Source organism: Eimeria necatrix, genomic scaffold (assembly GCF_000499385.1).
Source record: "Eimeria necatrix Houghton genomic scaffold, Enh_scaff58, whole genome shotgun sequence".
NCBI lineage: Eukaryota > Apicomplexa > Conoidasida > Eucoccidiorida > Eimeriidae > Eimeria > Eimeria necatrix.
In genome coordinates this window covers 42160-60239 of record NW_013654440.1, presented here as the reverse complement: position 1 = coordinate 60239, position 18080 = coordinate 42160, and the positions used below count along the sequence as shown (strand labels likewise).

Below are 18080 nucleotides of genomic sequence, written 5' to 3'. Positions count from 1 at the left end.
CAGCACTTTGCGCCAGTGCACCTCTGAAGGTTTATTGCGAGAGTAGTGGAGCGCTGCAGCGGCGCCAGCCAAATAGAAGAACTAGGTAGAAGAAGTGCAGCAAAATAAACAGAAGCCATCTCACGGCGAGCCATTTAAAGGCCTAAGCAGCAGCAGCAACCAGGCAGCAGCAGCAACCAGGCAGCAGCAGCAGCAGCAGCAACCAGGCAGCAGCAGCAGCAGCAGCAACTAGGTCAGCAGCAGCGAAACTAAAGCGCAGCAAAGCTGCTTCGCGGGGAACAAGAAACGCGTGGCATTCCGTGACTGAAAGATCTGTTTCGGCCTCTCTCCTCCACACAAGAAAACGACAACAAGGCGCAGCAGCGCAGCGCCGCCCCTGCTGCTGCTGCTGCAGCAGCAGCAGCAGCAGCGGCGCCGCTGCTGCGGGGCGCTCATCTGCGCCGGCGCAGCTGCAGCATCTGGCGCCGCTTCCAGTTGGCCCGCACGCTGGGCATGCGCTTGCTGTTCTTGGAGCCCCTGCAAGTGAGGCCCCTGGACTTCCTGCCGGCAGCAGTGAGGCCGCGGAGCTCGCGGTGCTTCATGGTGCTCTTGCAGAGGTACTTGTAGCGGGGGCAGTTGCGAATGGCCGCGTGGCTGGGGTCCACCAAAATGACTTCGTAGTACTTGTAGACGGCGTCCTGGCCCACCCAGTAGCTGTTCAGGCAGCGCAAGTTGCCGCAGACGCTGCGGCTCACCCGCCGCTCCGCCACTTCCCGCAGATTCATCTTCGCCTTCTGCTTCCGCACGCCCTGGTTCGTCGGCTTTCCGTAGACAATGCCCTTCGCCACCATTCGCTTGCGGTCTCCGCGGCGCACGCGCACGCGGTAGATCACGAAGCCCTGCTTCTTCTTGTAGCCCAGCCGCCGCGCCTGCGGAATGCAGCGCCAAACGCGGAAAAACAAAACTATTTAAACGTAATTCATTCATTATAATTAATTTAAAACAAAATATCTGCAAAGTTCGCTGCCCAGTTCGCACACTCCCCGCAAAGTTCAACTTATTCAAGTGCAGACTGCGGCGCCGCGCAGCCGAAGCCCGCGAAACGGGAAACGCGCAGTCTCAGCCAATTCCAACTGCGAATCCACCTGAAATATGCTAAAGTTTTATTTATTTACTAATTTTTAACTTTTATTTTCCTGTTTTGCTGCCCCATTCACCTTGTCAGGCCTCGTCGGCCGGCTGCACCTATGCACGGCCGGCAGCTGGCGGTACTCCCACGTGCGCACACGCAGCAGAAAGCGCAGCACATCTGATTGCTTTCTCTTCCAGAGCTCTTCCAAGTACCTAAAAAGAAATCCAACAAAGGACTCAATTCAAAAATAAAACAATTAATTAATTCGGACACAAACATGGGGCTCATTCCGCGCACGAAAGCTTTCTTGCAATCGAACAAAATTCAACATTCGCCGAATTTGTAAACGGAAAAAAGAAAAATTCTGCACATAAACAAACTAAAAATAAGTAAGAACAAGAACAAACAAATGGAATAAGTCCCAGAAGAAGAAAGAAAAAGAAAACTGAAGAAACGACACGAAAGAATAACTCAGCAAAGCTGCCTCTCCTTGTGCAGCATTTGCCGCAGCCGCCCACAAAGGCACTCGGCGCTTCACAGCTGCAAACATGTGGCAATCTTTGGGACCTTTTTTGCCTGAGACTCTAAAGGAAAGAATATAAATAAGTAAATGAATAAATAAGAGAGGAGTGTGGACGGCGCGTCGATGCATGCAGAAGCAAACTGCGTTCGCCCGTGATTAGAAGGCTTTGCCTTGAGAAAAGGGAATCAAAAAAGAATTAAAAAGAGAGAAATAAAGGGGAAATAAAAGCAGCAAACGCTGCTGCATGCAAACCGCCAACGTGTCTGCCTATTGGCTGCTGCCGCGCCCCTGAGGGCCCATGGGGGAGGTGGGTTGAGCAGCAAGCGCTCTTAATTGCACAGCTGAATTTAAAAATTAAAAAATAAGCAGATGGGGAAGACAAACGCGCTGCAGGCAGCTGCTGCTGCTGCTGCATGCGTGGGGAGTCGCGGGGTGCTGCTGCTCCTCCTGCAGCAGTGGGGTGTAGAGGCAGCAGCGCCGCCGGAAAAGCAAAGATGGGAAAGAAGAAAACAAAACAAATGGAATAAATAGTATTGCCACGAAAAAACTACACTGCGGAACAAAAGGGACACAAACGGAAGCAACAAACTCACTTGTAGGCCCCCATCTTCCCGGAATCGAAAGCAGCAGCGGCAGCGGCAGCAGCAGCCGGAAACACCAAAGAAATAAATATCTTAGGTGTATGGACACCTGCCAATCCAAATTTGTCCAATCAAATCCAACAACCAGCGCGCGCCGCCCACTGGAGTAGCAGCAGCAGCCGCTGCTGCTGCTGCTGCAGCAGCAGCTGCAGCAGCCCCACGCTACTGCCTCAGCCCCAAAACGTTAACTAGGGTGACTACAGCAATTCGATGCATTAAATTAAAGTAGTCGATTTAGTTTAACTGGATTAAATCCCCACTTTCTGACTGCCGCTTATGCGGCAACATGAGCAACAACTGCAGCGGCTGCAGTTGCAGCAGCTGCAGCAGCTGCAGCAGTAAGTCTAACACGAACAACAGCTAGCGTGTGCTTCTTCTGCTGCGCGGGACTTTCCGTCGTGTGTGTTCTTCTCGGAAGACAAAAAATAAGTTTAAAAAGTATTATTTCATGTTTTTTGAATTCATTTTATCTCGGCTGTATGCTCACCGCTGCTCAACACTGGCAGCTGCCCGCAGCATTTGAAGGGCGGCGGCGGGGCCCTCTGCCCCTTTATTTCCTTCTTTTTGACATTTAAATAAATAATTTTTGAGTTTTCTGCTGCCTCAAGAAAGAGCAGCAGCTGCAGAGGCAGGGACAAGCTGGCGGCTGCTGCAGCGAAGCGACAGCAGCAGCTGCTTCAACAATAGCTCCTGCAGCAGCACCCCAAGAGAAAACAGCAGCAGCAGCAGCAGCGAAAATATCCCCCGGTGCGGGAACAAGACCAGCAGCCACAAGAGCAGCTGCAACAGCAGCAGCAACAGCAGCAGCAACAGCAGCAGCGACAGCAGCAGCTTTGTGTCCTTAATTGGTTCGAAGTCCGTCAAAATGACAAACGCAGAGCAGCAGCAAACGCAGAAAAAGAAGAAGAAGCAAACAGAACAAGGAACAGGAAGATCAACTCAGGAGGAAGTTAAACAAATAAAGAAAGATAAAAAAGGACAAACAAATGGAGAAGCAAATAAGGAAATTGTCTTGCAAGCCAAAGCCAAAAGAAAAGAGGCGCAGACAAAGAAACGACAGAGAGAACAAACAGCAGCAGCAGCAGCAGCAGCAGCAGCAGAGTCTGAGGAGGGAGAGAGCGACAGCAGCCAACCCACCAAGTGCACCAACAAAGGCAGCAGCAGCAGCAGCAGCAGCAGCAGCAGCAAAGGCAAGAGCAGCAGCTACAGCAACAGCAGCAGCAGCAGCGAAGATGAAAGCGACAGCGGAAGCTCTGAGCTTCAATTCGTTGGCGGGGATGACCGTGATTCAGAAGACGTAAACCCCGAACCCTAAACCCTAAACCCTAACTCCCGAAACCCTAAACCCTAATCGCTAACTCTCGAAACCCTAAACCCTAAACACTAACTCCTGAAGCCGTGAGTCTGGTACAACTAGAGCCTCTGCCTTTGTTGTCGAAACTGCATACTAACGAGGCCAGCTTGGTCTAGGGTTTAGGCTCTAGGGTTCAGGGTTTAGGGTTTAGGGTCTAGGGTTTAGGATTTAGGCTTTTGGGCACATAGTTGCTTATACTATGCGCCTAAACCCTAAACCCTAAACCCTAAACCCTAGACGCCTTCGGGTGCACGCTGCTAGTATATGGGCCCACGGAAATGAGTGCTATTCGATGCACATCAGACGAAATCGAAGCAAAATGGAATAAACTTTGAGTTGCAAATATAAAACAATGAATAATTAAATTAATAAGTTGGAAATTAAACAAATAAGTTAATGCAGAGGCAAGAGCCGCCTGAGTCCAAAGTTTTCAGTTTGTTGAACTGGCTCTCCTGAACAGCCAATAGCCAATAGAGCTCCATTTGTTTGCGCGTTTCTGCAATTAGGGTTTAGAACTTTTAATTTAATTGAGTTTCTGTGTTTTGGGCTGCTTTACTTCAATTATTTTGCATTTGTTTGCACTTGTTTGGAGTCTTTTGTCTTTTCTGAATTCTTTTGTGTTCACTCCTCGCCTCAGGACTCTGACGGCGAACTCAGCGCCTCTTTCGAGTTGTTCGACCCTAAAGAAACGGACGAGCCGCTGCTGCTGCTGCTGCTGAAGCAAAGTCGCGTGTATGGGCAGCTGCAGCTGCAGCAGCAGCAGCTCAAGCCCTTGGCGCATGCAGTGGCTAACCAGGTGAGCCGAAGCCCCTTTGGTTTATTTGTTTATTTCTGCATTTCTGTACGGATTTGTTTTGATTGAGGTTTATTTGCGGGCACCTTCAATTGCTCTAGTCACCTGCCGCTGCTTGTTTCCAGCTTCAAGTGAATTCACGTTTTCTAGTTTCAGTTTCATTTGCTTCTTCTCGATTTGCTTCTCCTTTATTTGCCGGCGTGTTGCTGATTTATCGCTTATTATTTACTCCATTAATTTATATATTCATTTATTTTGTTATTTGTTTGCAATCTGCTGTTCATTTGCTGCTGCTTTTCTCCTCTTCCCAGGGAAACATTGGCAGCGTCATCCGCATAGCGGAAGACGGGAACACGGGGACAGCCGTTGGCTTCGTTTCTTTACTTTCGCTGCAGCAGCACACTCCTGCAACAGATCCGATCTTAACGAAAGTTCTGCAGCTGGCGAAGTGAGCAGGTTCAAGTTCAGCTGCTGCAGCAGCCCACTTACACCCAGCTGCTGTTGCTGCTGCTGCTGCAAGTTCAGATTCAGTTGCTGCGGCTGCAGGCTGACAGCTGCTAGTTCAGTTTCAACAGCTGCAGCAGCAGCCCAGATACAGCAGCTGTAGCAGCAGTTGACGCTGAGCTGCTGCTGCTGCTGCCAACTCATGCTCAGCTACTGCAACCCCAAATTCATATCAGCGACTGCCTGTGGCCATTCTAATTACTAATTGCAAGCGGCAAACAGCCCGTCACTAATATCACCGTATTGATTTATTTATTCTAAGTTCAATTCTCTTGTGTGTCGCAGGTCGAATGCGCCGCAAAGCACAGAAAACGAAATAAGTGAGGCGAAGAATTGATTTGTCTGGAAAGTTATTTGGCCATTCGATGAGCGACTAATTAGCTATTAATTGTTTTTCTGAAAAGTTGATGAATTCAATCAATTACATTTGTCGACTGATTGGTGAAATCATTCAGTTGACCCAATTAGTATGTCCAACTTGTGCTATTTTGGCGGCGACAGTTCTTTGAGTTCTTGTGAATTTTCCTCAAGATGGTTTTGAATTTGTTTCAAGTTTGTTTCCCGTTCATTATAAGTTATGTCTCTTTGCATTTGCCCGAATATATCTGCCTATGGTCACGGCCACTTGCTCTGCAGCAGATATTGCTGTGCGTCTTTTCCTTGCCGCAGGAAAGCTGCTTACCCCCTGTATCAGCAGCAGCAGCAGCAGCAAAGGCAGCAGCAGCAGCAAAGGCAGCAGCAGCAGCAGCAACAGCAATCCCTGTGTGCTGATTTGCGGGAGATACCGCAACTTGCCGCTCGAAATCGTTGCAGAGTCTTATTTGTCTCTGCTCGAAGACGTCAATTGGTCGCTGCAGACAGAAGAGATGGAAGAAGCTGAAAGAAAGTTTTACAAATTTTCTCACGTGCTGGGCGTGGCGCTGTGAGTGGCAGTTTGGCTCTAGCTTTTCATTTGCGCGTTTGCCTGCATAATGTGCATATATTTTTTACGTTTTGATTTCATAAATGTGTAATTAAAGACCAACGTATTGCCATTGTAATTAGTTGCTTTTTATTTACTGTCTTTTATTATCACTTGTTCATTTCTCTCTTGTTTAGTTCTGTGTGCCGCTTCTTGCTTGCAACTTCTCTGTTGGTTGTTACATCTTGTTCCGCAGTGCTGCCTGCATCTTTGGCTCTTATCTTTCAGCCATTTGTTGTTTTGGTTCTTTTCCTTTCAATTTCGCACCTGTAAAAGTTCTCCTCATTAATTATTTCTCAAGTTTTTCCCTTACTAGCTGTTCGCCCTTTATTTACTGATTGCAAGCTGGTGCTTGCTCCCTGGCTCGATTACAATTTCATCCTTTTACTTCCTAGAGTTTTGTCCTTTTACTGCCTCTAGTTGTTTAATTGGCCTGAAATTTTTTGTAAATTTGCTTTCTTTTATTTGGAAGTTTTTTACCAATTCTTATGTCGCAGCTTCGGAGCTGAATTCCCACTTTGCTATTTAAGGTGGATGTCGTCATATTGATAAAGATGGTGATTAATGTGCAAATCTATTTGTTGTGCTTTGTTCTGGTGATTAATGTGCAAATCTTTTTGTTGTGCTTTATTTTTTTGTTCGCAGAGTGTACAAAGAGAAAGGAGAACAAAAGCAAAAGGCCAAAAAGCAAAAGGCAGAAAACGCCGCAGGTCGGCAGCATGGCATTTGGGTGTTTTAATTCATTTATGAACTTTTCAAACTTCGTGTGTTAAATGCGTGGGCAGTATAAATTGTATTTATTTTTCATCCCTTCTCAATTTGCTGGACACTGTTCTGACGCGCCAATTTTAATTTCTTTTCCAGCTTATCTTCCCATGCAGTGTCCTTCTTCTTAGTGCTTCTTTTCCCTTTATTTCAACTTCTGATTGTACTTTAAGTTCTTCCTTTTCTATATCCTAGCCCTTTTTGCTCATGGGTTTGTTTGTTTTTCTGGTCACCAACGAATTACAAAACAGACCAGCCTTCATGTCAACGAATCGTCACTTTGTTCATTTGTTTATAGCCAAATAAAGAAATAAACAAACTTACGGATAAGTTTGTTTATTTCTTTATTTGGCTGTTCTCCAATAATCTCAGGCCGTTCTAACTACATCTTTGCGGAAATGGAACATCAAATTTTGTCCGAGGGATCCGAGCTCACGTTCGCCGCGCCGACAAACCAAACAGTAAACTAAATGAACAAATATATTAATTTATGTAATGAACAAGGCAATAATAAATCAAGTGGCCCCTGTAGGTAGCCAAGTAGCTGCTCATTAATTACCTCCCTTTTGGTTTTGCTTCTGCTCTTCGCAGGTGCGCTTCAGCACTTTACCCGACAGCAGCAGCAGCAGCAGCAGCAGCAGCAGCAGCACGAAGTCTGTTGTGCAGACTCTGCAGGAATTCATTTTTATTTACGTTTTGCCTTACGAAAAGTTTGTGGCAAACCAGAAGCAAATCAAGCAAAAGATGATCACGCTGCAGCAGTAGCCACTGAATGAATGGCTGCTAAGGCCATCACACCCTCCTCACTTGCGTACTTGGCTATTAAACAAGTATGGAGAAGTTTTGTTCTCCTTCTTTGCTTTCACTTTGGCTTTCCATCTTTTTTCTCCCAAGTTGAACCTCCCCTCTACGAAGTCACTCAGCCTTTAGACTTCAGTGGCAGGCAAGTCAAGGAAATGTGCAGAAGTAGACAGAGAAGAACAAAAGTGTAGAACGAAAAGTCCGAATCTGCAGTTGTAGCTGCGCACCCCCGGCATGCAGTCGGAAGCTTGCCTTTTCCCACGCCTCTACGTAGGCATATATGTAGAGTTATATATATATATATTATATATATATATACGCCGCTGTGTAAGCTCTATAAAAGTATATATATAGAGGTGTATATATGTATATATATACACATTTATAGAAGTAATATATATATATATCATATATACATGCGTATATAAATTTATACTTTGTACTGTATTGCAAATGCCAATACAGATAAAGGGCTGCCAGATCAGCCGAGGGCGAAGGGGCTGCCTTCTTGCTGCACTTCGTTGTTCACGCGCGCCAGCAAGAGCGACAAGTTGTCTTGAGAGCCCCGGCTGTAGGCCACTTGCAGAATCTCTTGGACAGTTTTCAGCAAATCGAAGTTCGTCTTTTTCAGCTGCTGCCGCACCAAGTTGTCCAGGTCCGCGTCGACTGTTTCGAACACTCCTGCCGCGCAGCAGCAGCGCAAGTCACAGGAGCTTCTTGTTTGCTGCTGCCTGCTCTTTTGACTCTCCAGCGGTCTATTCTTTATTTCTAAATTGTTATTTAGCGGCTTTTCTGCTGCAAGAAGCAGCAGAGAGCGCCGCAGCTACACCCGCGCTGCTGCAGACTGCGGAGGCAGGCGGGGAAGGCTAGGTAAAAGCTAGCCTGCAGCTAGCCAGGGCCGACCGCCGCACGGGATTGCGGGAAAGCTGCAGCTATTAGCTAGCTAGCTAGCTACATTTCGAGGCAAATGGGAGAGAATGCCATGGCTCACCGTCACAGGCAATTAGAATCACAAAAGAAGGCGATATGAACTCCTCAAGCTGCCCCGGCAGCGCCACCACCGGCTGCTCGTACGGCGGGCGAGCCGAATAGTCCTTGAGGATCTGCGGGTGCGAACAGAGCTTTCTTGAGACCCCCAGATGCATAAAAAGGCATTTAAACAATTTCTCGGGATTTATTTAAACACTTTCAGCAAAATGCGCCGTCAAATGAGCGTCAGAACTCGCCAACGGCCCGCGCAGCAAACAGAAAGCTGAGGAAGCTGATCCCAGCTGGCTGCTGTCTAACTCTGCCTCCTAAAGCCCCAGCGCGTCACTTCTGCTGCTTCTTTCAAGCCCTTAGCACCTTATTAAATGAATAATGAAAGCCCTGGTGCGTCACTAGCGTCTTAGCATTTAATAAATGGTGGAAACTCTGATTTATCGAAGGAAGAAACGAAGCGAAGCCTGCAGTTTCTTACGCTGTCACCAAAAGCCCGAGACACGTTCAGAATGCCGTTGACGCGGTACACATTATGCACTGCGTAGACGCGGCCGCCACTGAGTTCAATTCTGTGCTTTTCTTCTTCTCTTTCTGGCTTGTGATCTTCAGTGAGGTAAAACGAGCGGTCGCTGGACAAGTCAATTGCCTTGATGCGGGAATCCCCTGAGCCGCACGCGAAAGCAGATGTTTATAAAATTAAATGTTTTATTTTATTGTTTTAATGCACTTCTCCATTTTAAATTTATTTCCCAACTTCCCTCGCCGAGGCAAACGGCCTTCAGCCGCCCCGCCACTCATTCACCACTTCAGCTGCCAGCGAAAGAAAAATGAATTCTTTAATTAATTGCCCACTCTTCAACGCGAAACATAAACTCAGTTTCAAGTTTAATTAAGAGCACAGTTGGGCGAATCAAGTTGCACTAAGCTGCACAGCAGCAGCTTGATGAAGTAAATATATTTCATCAAGTTGAATATTCAACATCAAGTTGAATATTCAACTGTTAGCTTGTTCGCTGCACAGAAGTCCGTGCAGCTGCAGATCTGCTGCAAACTTGAAATATAATTCTTCAAAGGATCTTAAAAACAACTTGTTATTTGTTCTCCTTTTCAACTTTGTTTCCACCGAAGAAACTGGTGCAGCCAAAGGAAGTGCTTCTGCTGCAAAGGGTGCAGGCGAGTCAAAGCCCGGAATGAGTTTGTAAACAGAAGAATACAATTAAATATTAAATTTAAAAGTTTTATTTCAAATTAATGAAATACTTTTTAAAGAAGAATCAAATAAACAAGGACTTCGCTGCTCGCGGCCTACCGACGAAAACAGAATGCAACCTGAAGCTTCGCTCCTGCAAGATGTCCTTTTCAACAAATAGCATTGCAGCTGAAAGAGAAAAAGCAAATAAAGTAATTTAAAAATTAAAGCAGCAAATAAATAATTAAATTCAGTGGCAGATTAAAGTGGTTGCGCTGGCATCTAAGACTGCTGCTGCTGCTTCTGCTGCTGCGTCGGCTTCTTCTGCCACTGCTGCTGCTTCTTCGTCTACTGTTGCTGGCCCCGGCATTCTGCTGCAGTTGTCACTGCTGCGGCTATTGCTGCAGCTGCTGCTGTTGCTGCAGCTGCTGCTGCTGCTGCTGTTGCTGCTGCTGTTGCTGCTGCTGAAGCGTGCCCTCGATATCTCTCCATGTGCTCACCTGTCGATCCTGATCTTTTGCAAATATTATTTTTGATTATTTTTTTGTCCATTGCGATGCAAACTTCGGAGATCTTTCCCTCGTCGTATTCCAGAGGAATATCGGCGGACACTTCCAGTGCTGCAGCTGCAGCAGCAGCAAAAGCAAGCAGCCGCAGCGAAAGAAGCAGCAGAAATAGCAACAAAAATGCAGCAGCAGCAGCAGCAACAGTGGCAGAAGCAGCAGTGGCATGTCGACGATGGGCACAGAGCACTGCTACTCCTGCTACTTGCGTCGCTGCTGCTGCTGCTGCTGCTGCTGCTGCTGCTGCTGCTGTTACTGTTGCTGCAACTTAAAAGATAGCGTGAAATTGCGAACGGGAATAAAGACAGGCAAAAATAGAGCAAAACAGAAGGGGCCGACGCAGTGCAGCAGCAGGGACTTGAGCAGCTAAGAAGCAACAATGAAGTGGACTTCAAAGACGAGAATGCAGCAGCAAAAAAGAAAACAAGATTTTCAAATGTGCAGCAACGCAGACACCAAACACTTTGCTTCTGGGCTTTGGTTGGTGGCTGGGAGGAAATGCCACAGGGGGGCAAAAAAGGCCTTTTGCCTCTTAGCAGCAACGGCAGCAGCAACAGCAGCAGCAACAGCAGCAGCAACGCAGCAGCAACAGCAGCAGCAACACCAGCAGCAACACCAGCAGCAACGCAGCAGCAACAGCAGCAGCAACAGCAGCAGCAACGGCAGCAGCAACAGCAGCAGCAACAGCAGCAGCAACAGCAGCAGCAACGGCAGCAGCAACGGCAGCAGCAACAGCAGCAGCAGCAGCAGCAGCAGCAACGGCAGCAGCAACGGCAGCAGCAACAGCAGCAGCAGCAGCAGCAGCAGCAGCAGCGGTGGGTGGTGCCTCACCGAATTCCTTGTGGGCATTTTGCTTTAAATATTTGGCAGTTTGAGATCCGCCGTGGCCGTCGAAGAGTCCCATGAAGTAAGTGTTGCTGTTGAGTTGTTCAAGAGTTGTTATTTCCTGAATTTCATTCCACTTGGCCCAAATTTTGATGTTTAGAAAGTACTTTTAATCCATTTTGAAGCAGATCTGCCTGCTGCGTTGGGCTTTATTGTTTAAAAAACATTTAAAAGTATTTAAAAGTATTTAAAAGTACTTTAAATCAATTTAAAATCCTTTTTGTAATTCAAAAACGCAAACATGAGCACTTGCCGCTCCCTAGCTGTGGCACTGGGTGCTGCGAGACTTGTCTCGTGTCACCTTCAATTAATTGATTAATTAATTAATTAATTAATTAATTAATTAATTAATTAGTTAATTAATTAATCCCTACGTCTTCGTCTGTGGGTCTCCTTCCCCTCATGGTCCCCGAGACTGCCTGCACATGTCCGGCGGTCTTTTCCTCGAATTTGATTTTTGTTTCATCTTTGTTTGCAAACTTTGTCATTTTTTGGAGTTCTTCTTCGATTGTTTCTCCCTCTCGCTGTCCATAGCCTTCCCCAGCCTCTGGAAAGCCTTCAGAGTCTTCAATTCCGGCAGGTTTTGCCTCATTTGGGTCGAGTTCAAGTTCGGGTGTCTCTACAGCTTCGGGGGTGTCTGCAGCGTCCTGCGCTTCTGCGCCTTCGGGTGTATGTACACCTCCGGGGGGGTACGCAGCAGCCCCGGGCGAAGCTGCAGCGCCGGCGGCGAGGGAGAAGTCAGAAGAAGAATTCAAACGAAAAGAATTCGAAAAATAAAAGTTGGAAAGCAAACAGGAAACAGAAAGAACGAAAAACAAAGAAGAACGCGAAACCCGAAGAGCCGCGCGGCGCCGCCCAAACCTGAAAGCCCCCGCCATCCCGGCGACCCGCTGGAGCTCTGATTAGCAGCTTCTTTCAAATATTCGAAGTTATTAATTATTCATTTCTATTTTACTTTCAATTTTGGAGTTATTTGCAGACAAATTCGACTTCCCCCGCCGGAACTGCCCTGGTCACTTGCCCGCCGCGCTTCGGGGTGAGAGGCTGCAGGCCGCAGAGGGGGCTGGGCAGTGCGATTTAGATGAATTTAAAGTTTAAAAAAGACAAATTAATTTTTTAAATTTGTTTTATTTTCTTTCAAAGACTTTTTTGCGAGAGAAAGCCGCAACGGGCCCACTGGTCAGTGCCACTGTCGGCGGCCCGCGGTGGTCGGGGCTGCAGACGAACCACTGGTTCACTTTCGCTGCATGGAAGCGAAATAAAGCATTTTTTAACAACTTCAACCACTTAAAATGATTTAAAGTTTTCAAATTGATTAAAACCAAAGAGAACTCCTTTTGAAAAGGACTGCATGCATGCATGCATGCATGCTCCCTGTCTTGCACCGCAGGGTGTGCTAGTAAAGCCCAGAGGCGAAGACGAACTTCTAAGAATGTTAATTTAGGAATATTAATTGAACAGAATAAAATTGCTTCCAAGTATTCCCTTCAGTATGTGGCACAAAGGCTGCAGCTCAGCGCAGCAGCAGCAGCAGCAGCAGCGCGCGCAGCAGCAGCAGCACCGCAGCTGCAGCGAAAGAAGCAGCAGCAGCAGCAGAAACAGCAGCGCGGAAGGGTGCAGCAAGTGCCACAGCGAAGCGCTGCAGCAGCAGCAGCAGCAGCAGCAGCAGCAGAGGCAGCTGGATCGCTTTTAATCTCCCGACAGAATAAACTGAAAATGGAATGACGAAAGCAAACAAAGCCACGACTCCTGACAAGCTGGGGTGTACGTACACCTCAGAAGGCGCTTCAATTACAACATCACTTTAATTATATTTGTCTCAGCTTCTATATATTACATTGTCTTTTAAATACATTCTATAATACTATTGATATATATATATACACACATATATAGACATTACATATATAACGTATATATATGTAAAGCCCAGAGAAGCAAAGCGCCTACATGTGCAGCAGCAGCAGCAGCAGCAGCAGCAGCAGCAGCACCAGCAGCAGCAGCAGCAGCAAGTGGCTGCTGAGCAGCAGATGAGTTTGTTTTGCATTCTCTCATTAAATATTAAAAAGATAAATTTGGTTTTATTTATTTGCTGCAAACTTATTTAAATTATTCTTCAAGAGGAAAGCCGCTGGCCGGCTTTGCTGGGGTTTTATTTGCTGCCTTTTCGCGGCAGCGCTTTGACTTTACGGGCGCGCACAGCTGCTGCTGCTGCTGCTGCTGCTGCTGCAGCTGCTGCTGCTGCAGCTGCTGCTGCGGCAGCAGCAGCAGCTGCTGCGGCTGCTTCTGCCGCTGGGGCAGCAGGCAGGAGCCCACGTGTGCAGCATCGCCAGCTGCTGCTGCTGCTGCTGCTGCTGCTGGCTCCTCCTTTATTGCTTGAAAGGCTGTCGGCAATGCAGCAGCAACAGCCTCAGATGCAGCAGCAGCTGCAGCAGCAGGTGCTGCAGCAGCAGGAATGTCCTCCGCAATAGGCTCTTTAACCCTTCTAAACCGACTGACTACAGTCCTAGCTGGTCTGCTGCTGCTGCTGCTGCTGCTGCTGCTGCTGCTGCTGCTGCTGGTGTCCAGTGCGAAGCGCTCGGGGGCTGCGGGGGTTCGCACATCTGCTTGTTTCACTGCAGCAGCAGCAGCAGGAGCTGCAGCAGCAGCAGCAGCATCAGCAGCAGCAGCGTGTCTAACGCGCCTTGCTAGAGCAGCAGCAGAAAGGTCCTGCTGCGGCAAAGGGAAAGCAGCAGAAGAGAGCAGCACGGCAGCGCCGGGCTCTACTTCCTCTGCGTCTGCTGCTGCTGCTGCTGCTGCTGCTGCTGCTGCTACTGTTGCTGCTGCTGCTGCTTCTTTGGACAGATTCTTTTTTACTGGGAGGCCGCCGGGGCTGGGTCTCTGCCGCTTTGCACTGCGGCATGCACCATCTGCTGCTGCGCTGCTGCTGCTGCTGCTGCTGCTGCTGCTGCTGCTGCTGCTGCGAAGCGAGTTCTTTTTGGGTGGCCGCAAGACTCTCCCAGCCGAAGTTGCAGGGAGGGAGGCGGCGGCGGGCGCTGGAGCAGCAAGAGCTGTTCCTGCTGCTGCTGCTGCTGCTGCTGCTGCTGCTGCTGCTGCTGCTGTGCTGCTGGTCTGCTTCTCGGAAGGGGGGTTTTTAACTGGCCCGCAGCCGTAAGACTTGGGGGGGTAATTCGGCAGCAGCGAGAGAGCGCCGAGGCGGACTGGCTGCGCTGCTGCTGCTGCTGCTGCTGGCGCTGCTGCTGCTGCGTCGCTGGAGTTGCCTCTCTTGCTGTTGCTGCTGCTGCTGCTGCCCTCGGGCTTGCCCGAAAAGGAAAGCACAGTCTCCGGCCTGCTGCCAGCAGCAGCAGACTCGCACTTGATGTCTTTGACGCACTTGGAAAGAGAAGCTCTGAAAACTGCTGCTTCTGTTCTTATCAGCTTCAGCAGCTGCTCCACCACCACAATCTTTTCGTGCATCAGCGCGTGGGCCTCGCGGCCCTTAACTGCTGCTGCTGCTGCTTCGGCCTGCAGCTCGGGGTCCTCGTAAAAGCCCTCGGGCACCGCAGGGCAGTCGCTGCTGCTGCTGCTGCTGCTGCTGCTGCTGCTGTGGAGCGCGTGCAGCTTCGCGCGGGCGATCTCGAGGTATCTGCCGCGTCTTCTCTCCGCCTCGGCCCCGCATTGAAGGCTTTTTATGTCTAAGTCCCGCAGCAGCGAAAGAGAGCGGTGGAGGCAGCGCGGCAGAGTGAGGATCTCTTCCATGAAGGCTTCGACGCTTTCGCCCATGGTGAGGTGTACCGGCAGCTGCGGAGCAGGAACTGCGGGAAACCGCGGCCAAATTCAAAGCAAACGAGTTGCTGCAAAAACTATTCTTTAAAAAACTAAAAATGGAACTCAATGACGCAAACTGTTCAAAAAACCAGCGGTGGAAACTCGCAGAAGGTGGAACTGGTCAGACAGCCGAGTGACTGACGGAACGCCGACAGTGCACACCCGCGGCGAACGCTCCACGCGGGAGGAGTCCTTTTTGAAGTTGAATTAAAACGCAATGAATTTCAATTGTGAATTCATTTATTAATTTTATATTATTATGTTAATTTTATATTATTATATTGAGAAACAAACGCAGAACGCAGGAGAGCCGCAGGCCACATGCACACATCAGCGACGAGCCCACTGGCTTTCCTGTCGCGGCACATTGGCTGGCCCGGCGCGCCCAACGCAGCTCGAACTTTAAGGATTCGCGCGAGTTGAATGCAATTAATTATTTATTTCATTTATTCTTTTCTTAATTTTCCAATTAAGCCACTCTTTGGCCAGCTCGCTGGCAGGCACACGCACGTGACCTGCAGCAGCACGCCACTGCTCCTCCGCTCTGCGACACAGCCCACGCGCTGTACACCGCGGAACAGCAGTCTTCTTCTCTTCTTTGTTCGCTCTTAATGTTATTTTTCACTTTAATTCATTTCCAATTTCATTATAATATCTTTTTAATTCGTTTTCGCCATTTGTTCTGACACTTCCTTCGCTGACAGCGCCCGCAGCCGCGGCCACCCGCCAGCCCCGGCGGCTCCAGATCGGCTGCTGCTGCCCAAGTTTGAAGCTAATAAACTAAACGAATTGCAGTTAATAAATGCTAAATGAATTGCATTAATTAAATGCTAAATGAATTGGAATTAATTAAATAAAAGCCACTAAAAATAAACCAATGGAGGATATTCAAAAGGACAAAGGGGGGCCCCCCTCGCCCTCGAGGGCGAGGGGGGCCCCCTCCTCCGCAGCTCTGGCTGCGGCGCTGAGGCCTTCATTCAAGTTGTTGCTGCTGCTGCTGCTGCTGCTGCTGCTGAAGTTTTCGCCCAAGCTGCCGGCCAAGTTGGCCGCCAAGTTGCTGTTCAAGTTGCTGCTGCTCAAGTTGCTGCTGCTCATGTTGCTGCTGCTGCTCATGCTGCTGCTGCTGTACGCGTCCACTGCGGCCTTAAAAAGCGCCCCCAGAAAAGTCAACGAAGTTCGCTGGCGCCGCACAGTCTCCAGGAACAGCTGCAGCGGGGAGACCTGGCCACAAATAATAATAAACAAATAAATAAATAAATAAATAAATAAATAAATAAATAAATAAATAAATAAATAAATAAATGATAAATATAAATAAAGGTAAATAAATAAGTGGAAGTGAATTCGTAAATAAATATTAATTGGTTAATCTCGCGTGGAATTGCGGACGGAGGATTTGCACAAGTGTATGTGCAAGTTACAATATGAGTGCAAATATACAAACAAAACATGAAAATAAATAAATAAATAAATAAATAAATAAATAAATAATAAATAAATAAATAAATAAATAAATAACGAATAAATAAATAAATAAATAAATGAGTGAACAAAGCATGAAATAATTTTAAGCATTTGAAAGGCTGTAATAGTTTTAAATACTTGAAAAGTTGAAACAACTTTAAATATTTAAAAACTTGAAACAGTTCTGAGTGTTTAAAAATTGAAACAAAGAATAAAAGAGAATAAACAACTTTCAAAAACAAAAAAGAAACTAAAAAGAATAAAAGAGAATAAACAACTTTAAAAAACAAAAAAGAAAATAAAAAGAACAAAAGAGAATAAACAACTTTAAAAAACAAAAAGGAGAATGAAAAGAATAAAAGAGAATAAACAATTTTAAAAAACAAAAAATAAAATAAAATAAAAATAATTTTCTCCAGCAGGCAAACACACCCATGGGCTCCCCACGCATGCAAATCTAAATACAACTACAAATCTAAATATAATTACAAATATAAATATAAATATAAATATAAATATAAATATAATTAAATTAAATCAATCTATTTAATTTAATTAATTTAATTAAATTAATTTAATTAAATTAATTTAATTAAATTAATTAAAGTAATTTAATTTAATTTATTTAATTTAATTCAATTAAAAAGCCCCACATCCACCGCTTGGATGCGGAGTTCAATCGAAGCCGTCAGCGGGTGCGGCTGCCGCAGCCCCACAAACTTCACCCTCTTGTCCCGCAGCAAGTCACTGCAGCAGCAGCAGCAGCAGCAGCAGCAGAAGCAGCAGCAGCAGCAGCAGCAGCAGCAGCGGCAGCAGCAGAAGCAGCAGCAGCAGCAGCAGAAGCAGCAGAAGCGGCAGCAGCTAAGCCCTGGAGAACAAACCCTAAACCCTACTGTTCAGGCCCCAGTGAAGCCCAAACGCAACGCTCTTATAAACCCTAAACTCCGAACCCCAAACCCTAAACCCTAAACCCTAGGCCCTAAACCCTAAACCCTAAACCCTAAACCCTAAACCCTGCTCACTTTCTGAGGAGGTAGCCGACTGTGTAGTCCTCGAGGTAAAGGGTGAAGGTGCCGCAGAGAGGAAAGCGAAGGTCTGGGGCCCACTCGACTCTGCAGCAGCAGCAGCAGCAGCAGCAGCAGCAGCAGCAGCGCCGGCGGTTATCCTTTGCTGCTGCAGCTGCGCTTTAGCAGCAGCCGCAAAAGGAGGAAAGAAAATAAAAACAAAAAAGGAAAAAAACGAAAAAGACAAAAAAGCCAAAAGAACAAAAAAGGCCAAAAGAGGCGCGCGATAAGAGTGGATGCATTAAGACAATCAGTGCACCAACTAGCACTGCTGCTGCTGCTGCTGCTGCTGCTGCTGCTGCTGCTCCTGCTGCTGCTGCTACTGCTGCTGCTGCTGGTTGGCGCAGCTAGGAGTTAGCTGCTGACGCAGCTAACTAAGACTCGCTAAAGCCCCCTGGATCTATTTGAAGAGGGAACTGGCCCAAGCTGGGGCAGCAGCAGACTAAACCCTCAACCCTAAACCCTAAACCCTAAACCCTAAACCCTAAAATGCAGCAGCAGACAGACGCACTTGTGAACGCCGGGGGGCAGCTCGAGGAGGTCTGCGGCATCTGGCCTGTTGACCGCCGAAGACTGTTTTGACATCTTCTTTATTTATTTATTTATTTGTTTGTTTGTTTATTAAAATATTTATTTATTTATTTATTTATTTATTTATTTATTTAGTTGTTTAT

The 18080-nt window shown here is 47.3% G+C and overlaps 5 protein-coding genes across 5 annotated transcripts; 1 reads left to right on the top strand and 4 right to left on the bottom strand.

Moving 5' to 3' along the window:
• Positions 1-431: 431 nt before the first annotated feature.
• On the bottom strand, positions 432-2241 carry ENH_00064600 (ribosomal protein L15, putative; the record flags this gene model as incomplete). Its single annotated transcript, XM_013582172.1, has 3 exons — positions 432-908; positions 1197-1323; positions 2228-2241. 3 exons carry the CDS (start codon positions 2239-2241, stop codon positions 432-434), a joined length of 618 nt encoding a protein of 205 aa, XP_013437626.1.
• Positions 2242-3140: 899 nt separating this feature from the next.
• ENH_00064590 (hypothetical protein, conserved) lies at positions 3141-7417 on the top strand (the record flags this gene model as incomplete). The annotated part of the gene is made up of 8 exons (XM_013582171.1): positions 3141-3572; positions 4267-4425; positions 4734-4870; positions 5212-5246; positions 5596-5848; positions 6533-6597; positions 7025-7113; positions 7244-7417. 8 exons carry the CDS (start codon positions 3141-3143, stop codon positions 7415-7417), a joined length of 1344 nt encoding a protein of 447 aa, XP_013437625.1.
• Positions 7418-7934: 517 nt separating this feature from the next.
• Positions 7935-11949, bottom strand: ENH_00064580 (Protein phosphatase type 2C alpha 2, related; the record flags this gene model as incomplete). The annotated part of the gene is made up of 7 exons (XM_013582170.1): positions 7935-8134; positions 8445-8556; positions 8913-9097; positions 9744-9812; positions 10124-10249; positions 10922-11036; positions 11446-11949. The coding sequence occupies 7 exons, from the start codon at positions 11947-11949 to the stop codon at positions 7935-7937; spliced, it is 1311 nt and encodes a 436-aa protein (XP_013437624.1).
• Positions 11950-13180: 1231 nt separating this feature from the next.
• ENH_00064570 (hypothetical protein, conserved) lies at positions 13181-14833 on the bottom strand (the record flags this gene model as incomplete). Its single annotated transcript, XM_013582169.1, has 1 exon — positions 13181-14833. The coding sequence occupies one exon, from the start codon at positions 14831-14833 to the stop codon at positions 13181-13183; it is 1653 nt and encodes a 550-aa protein (XP_013437623.1).
• Positions 14834-15766: 933 nt separating this feature from the next.
• ENH_00064560 (RNA polymerase II subunit RPB11, putative) lies at positions 15767-17991 on the bottom strand (the record flags this gene model as incomplete). The annotated part of the gene is made up of 4 exons (XM_013582168.1): positions 15767-16099; positions 16996-17089; positions 17365-17454; positions 17918-17991. 4 exons carry the CDS (start codon positions 17989-17991, stop codon positions 15767-15769), a joined length of 591 nt encoding a protein of 196 aa, XP_013437622.1.
• Positions 17992-18080: the final 89 nt, after the last annotated feature.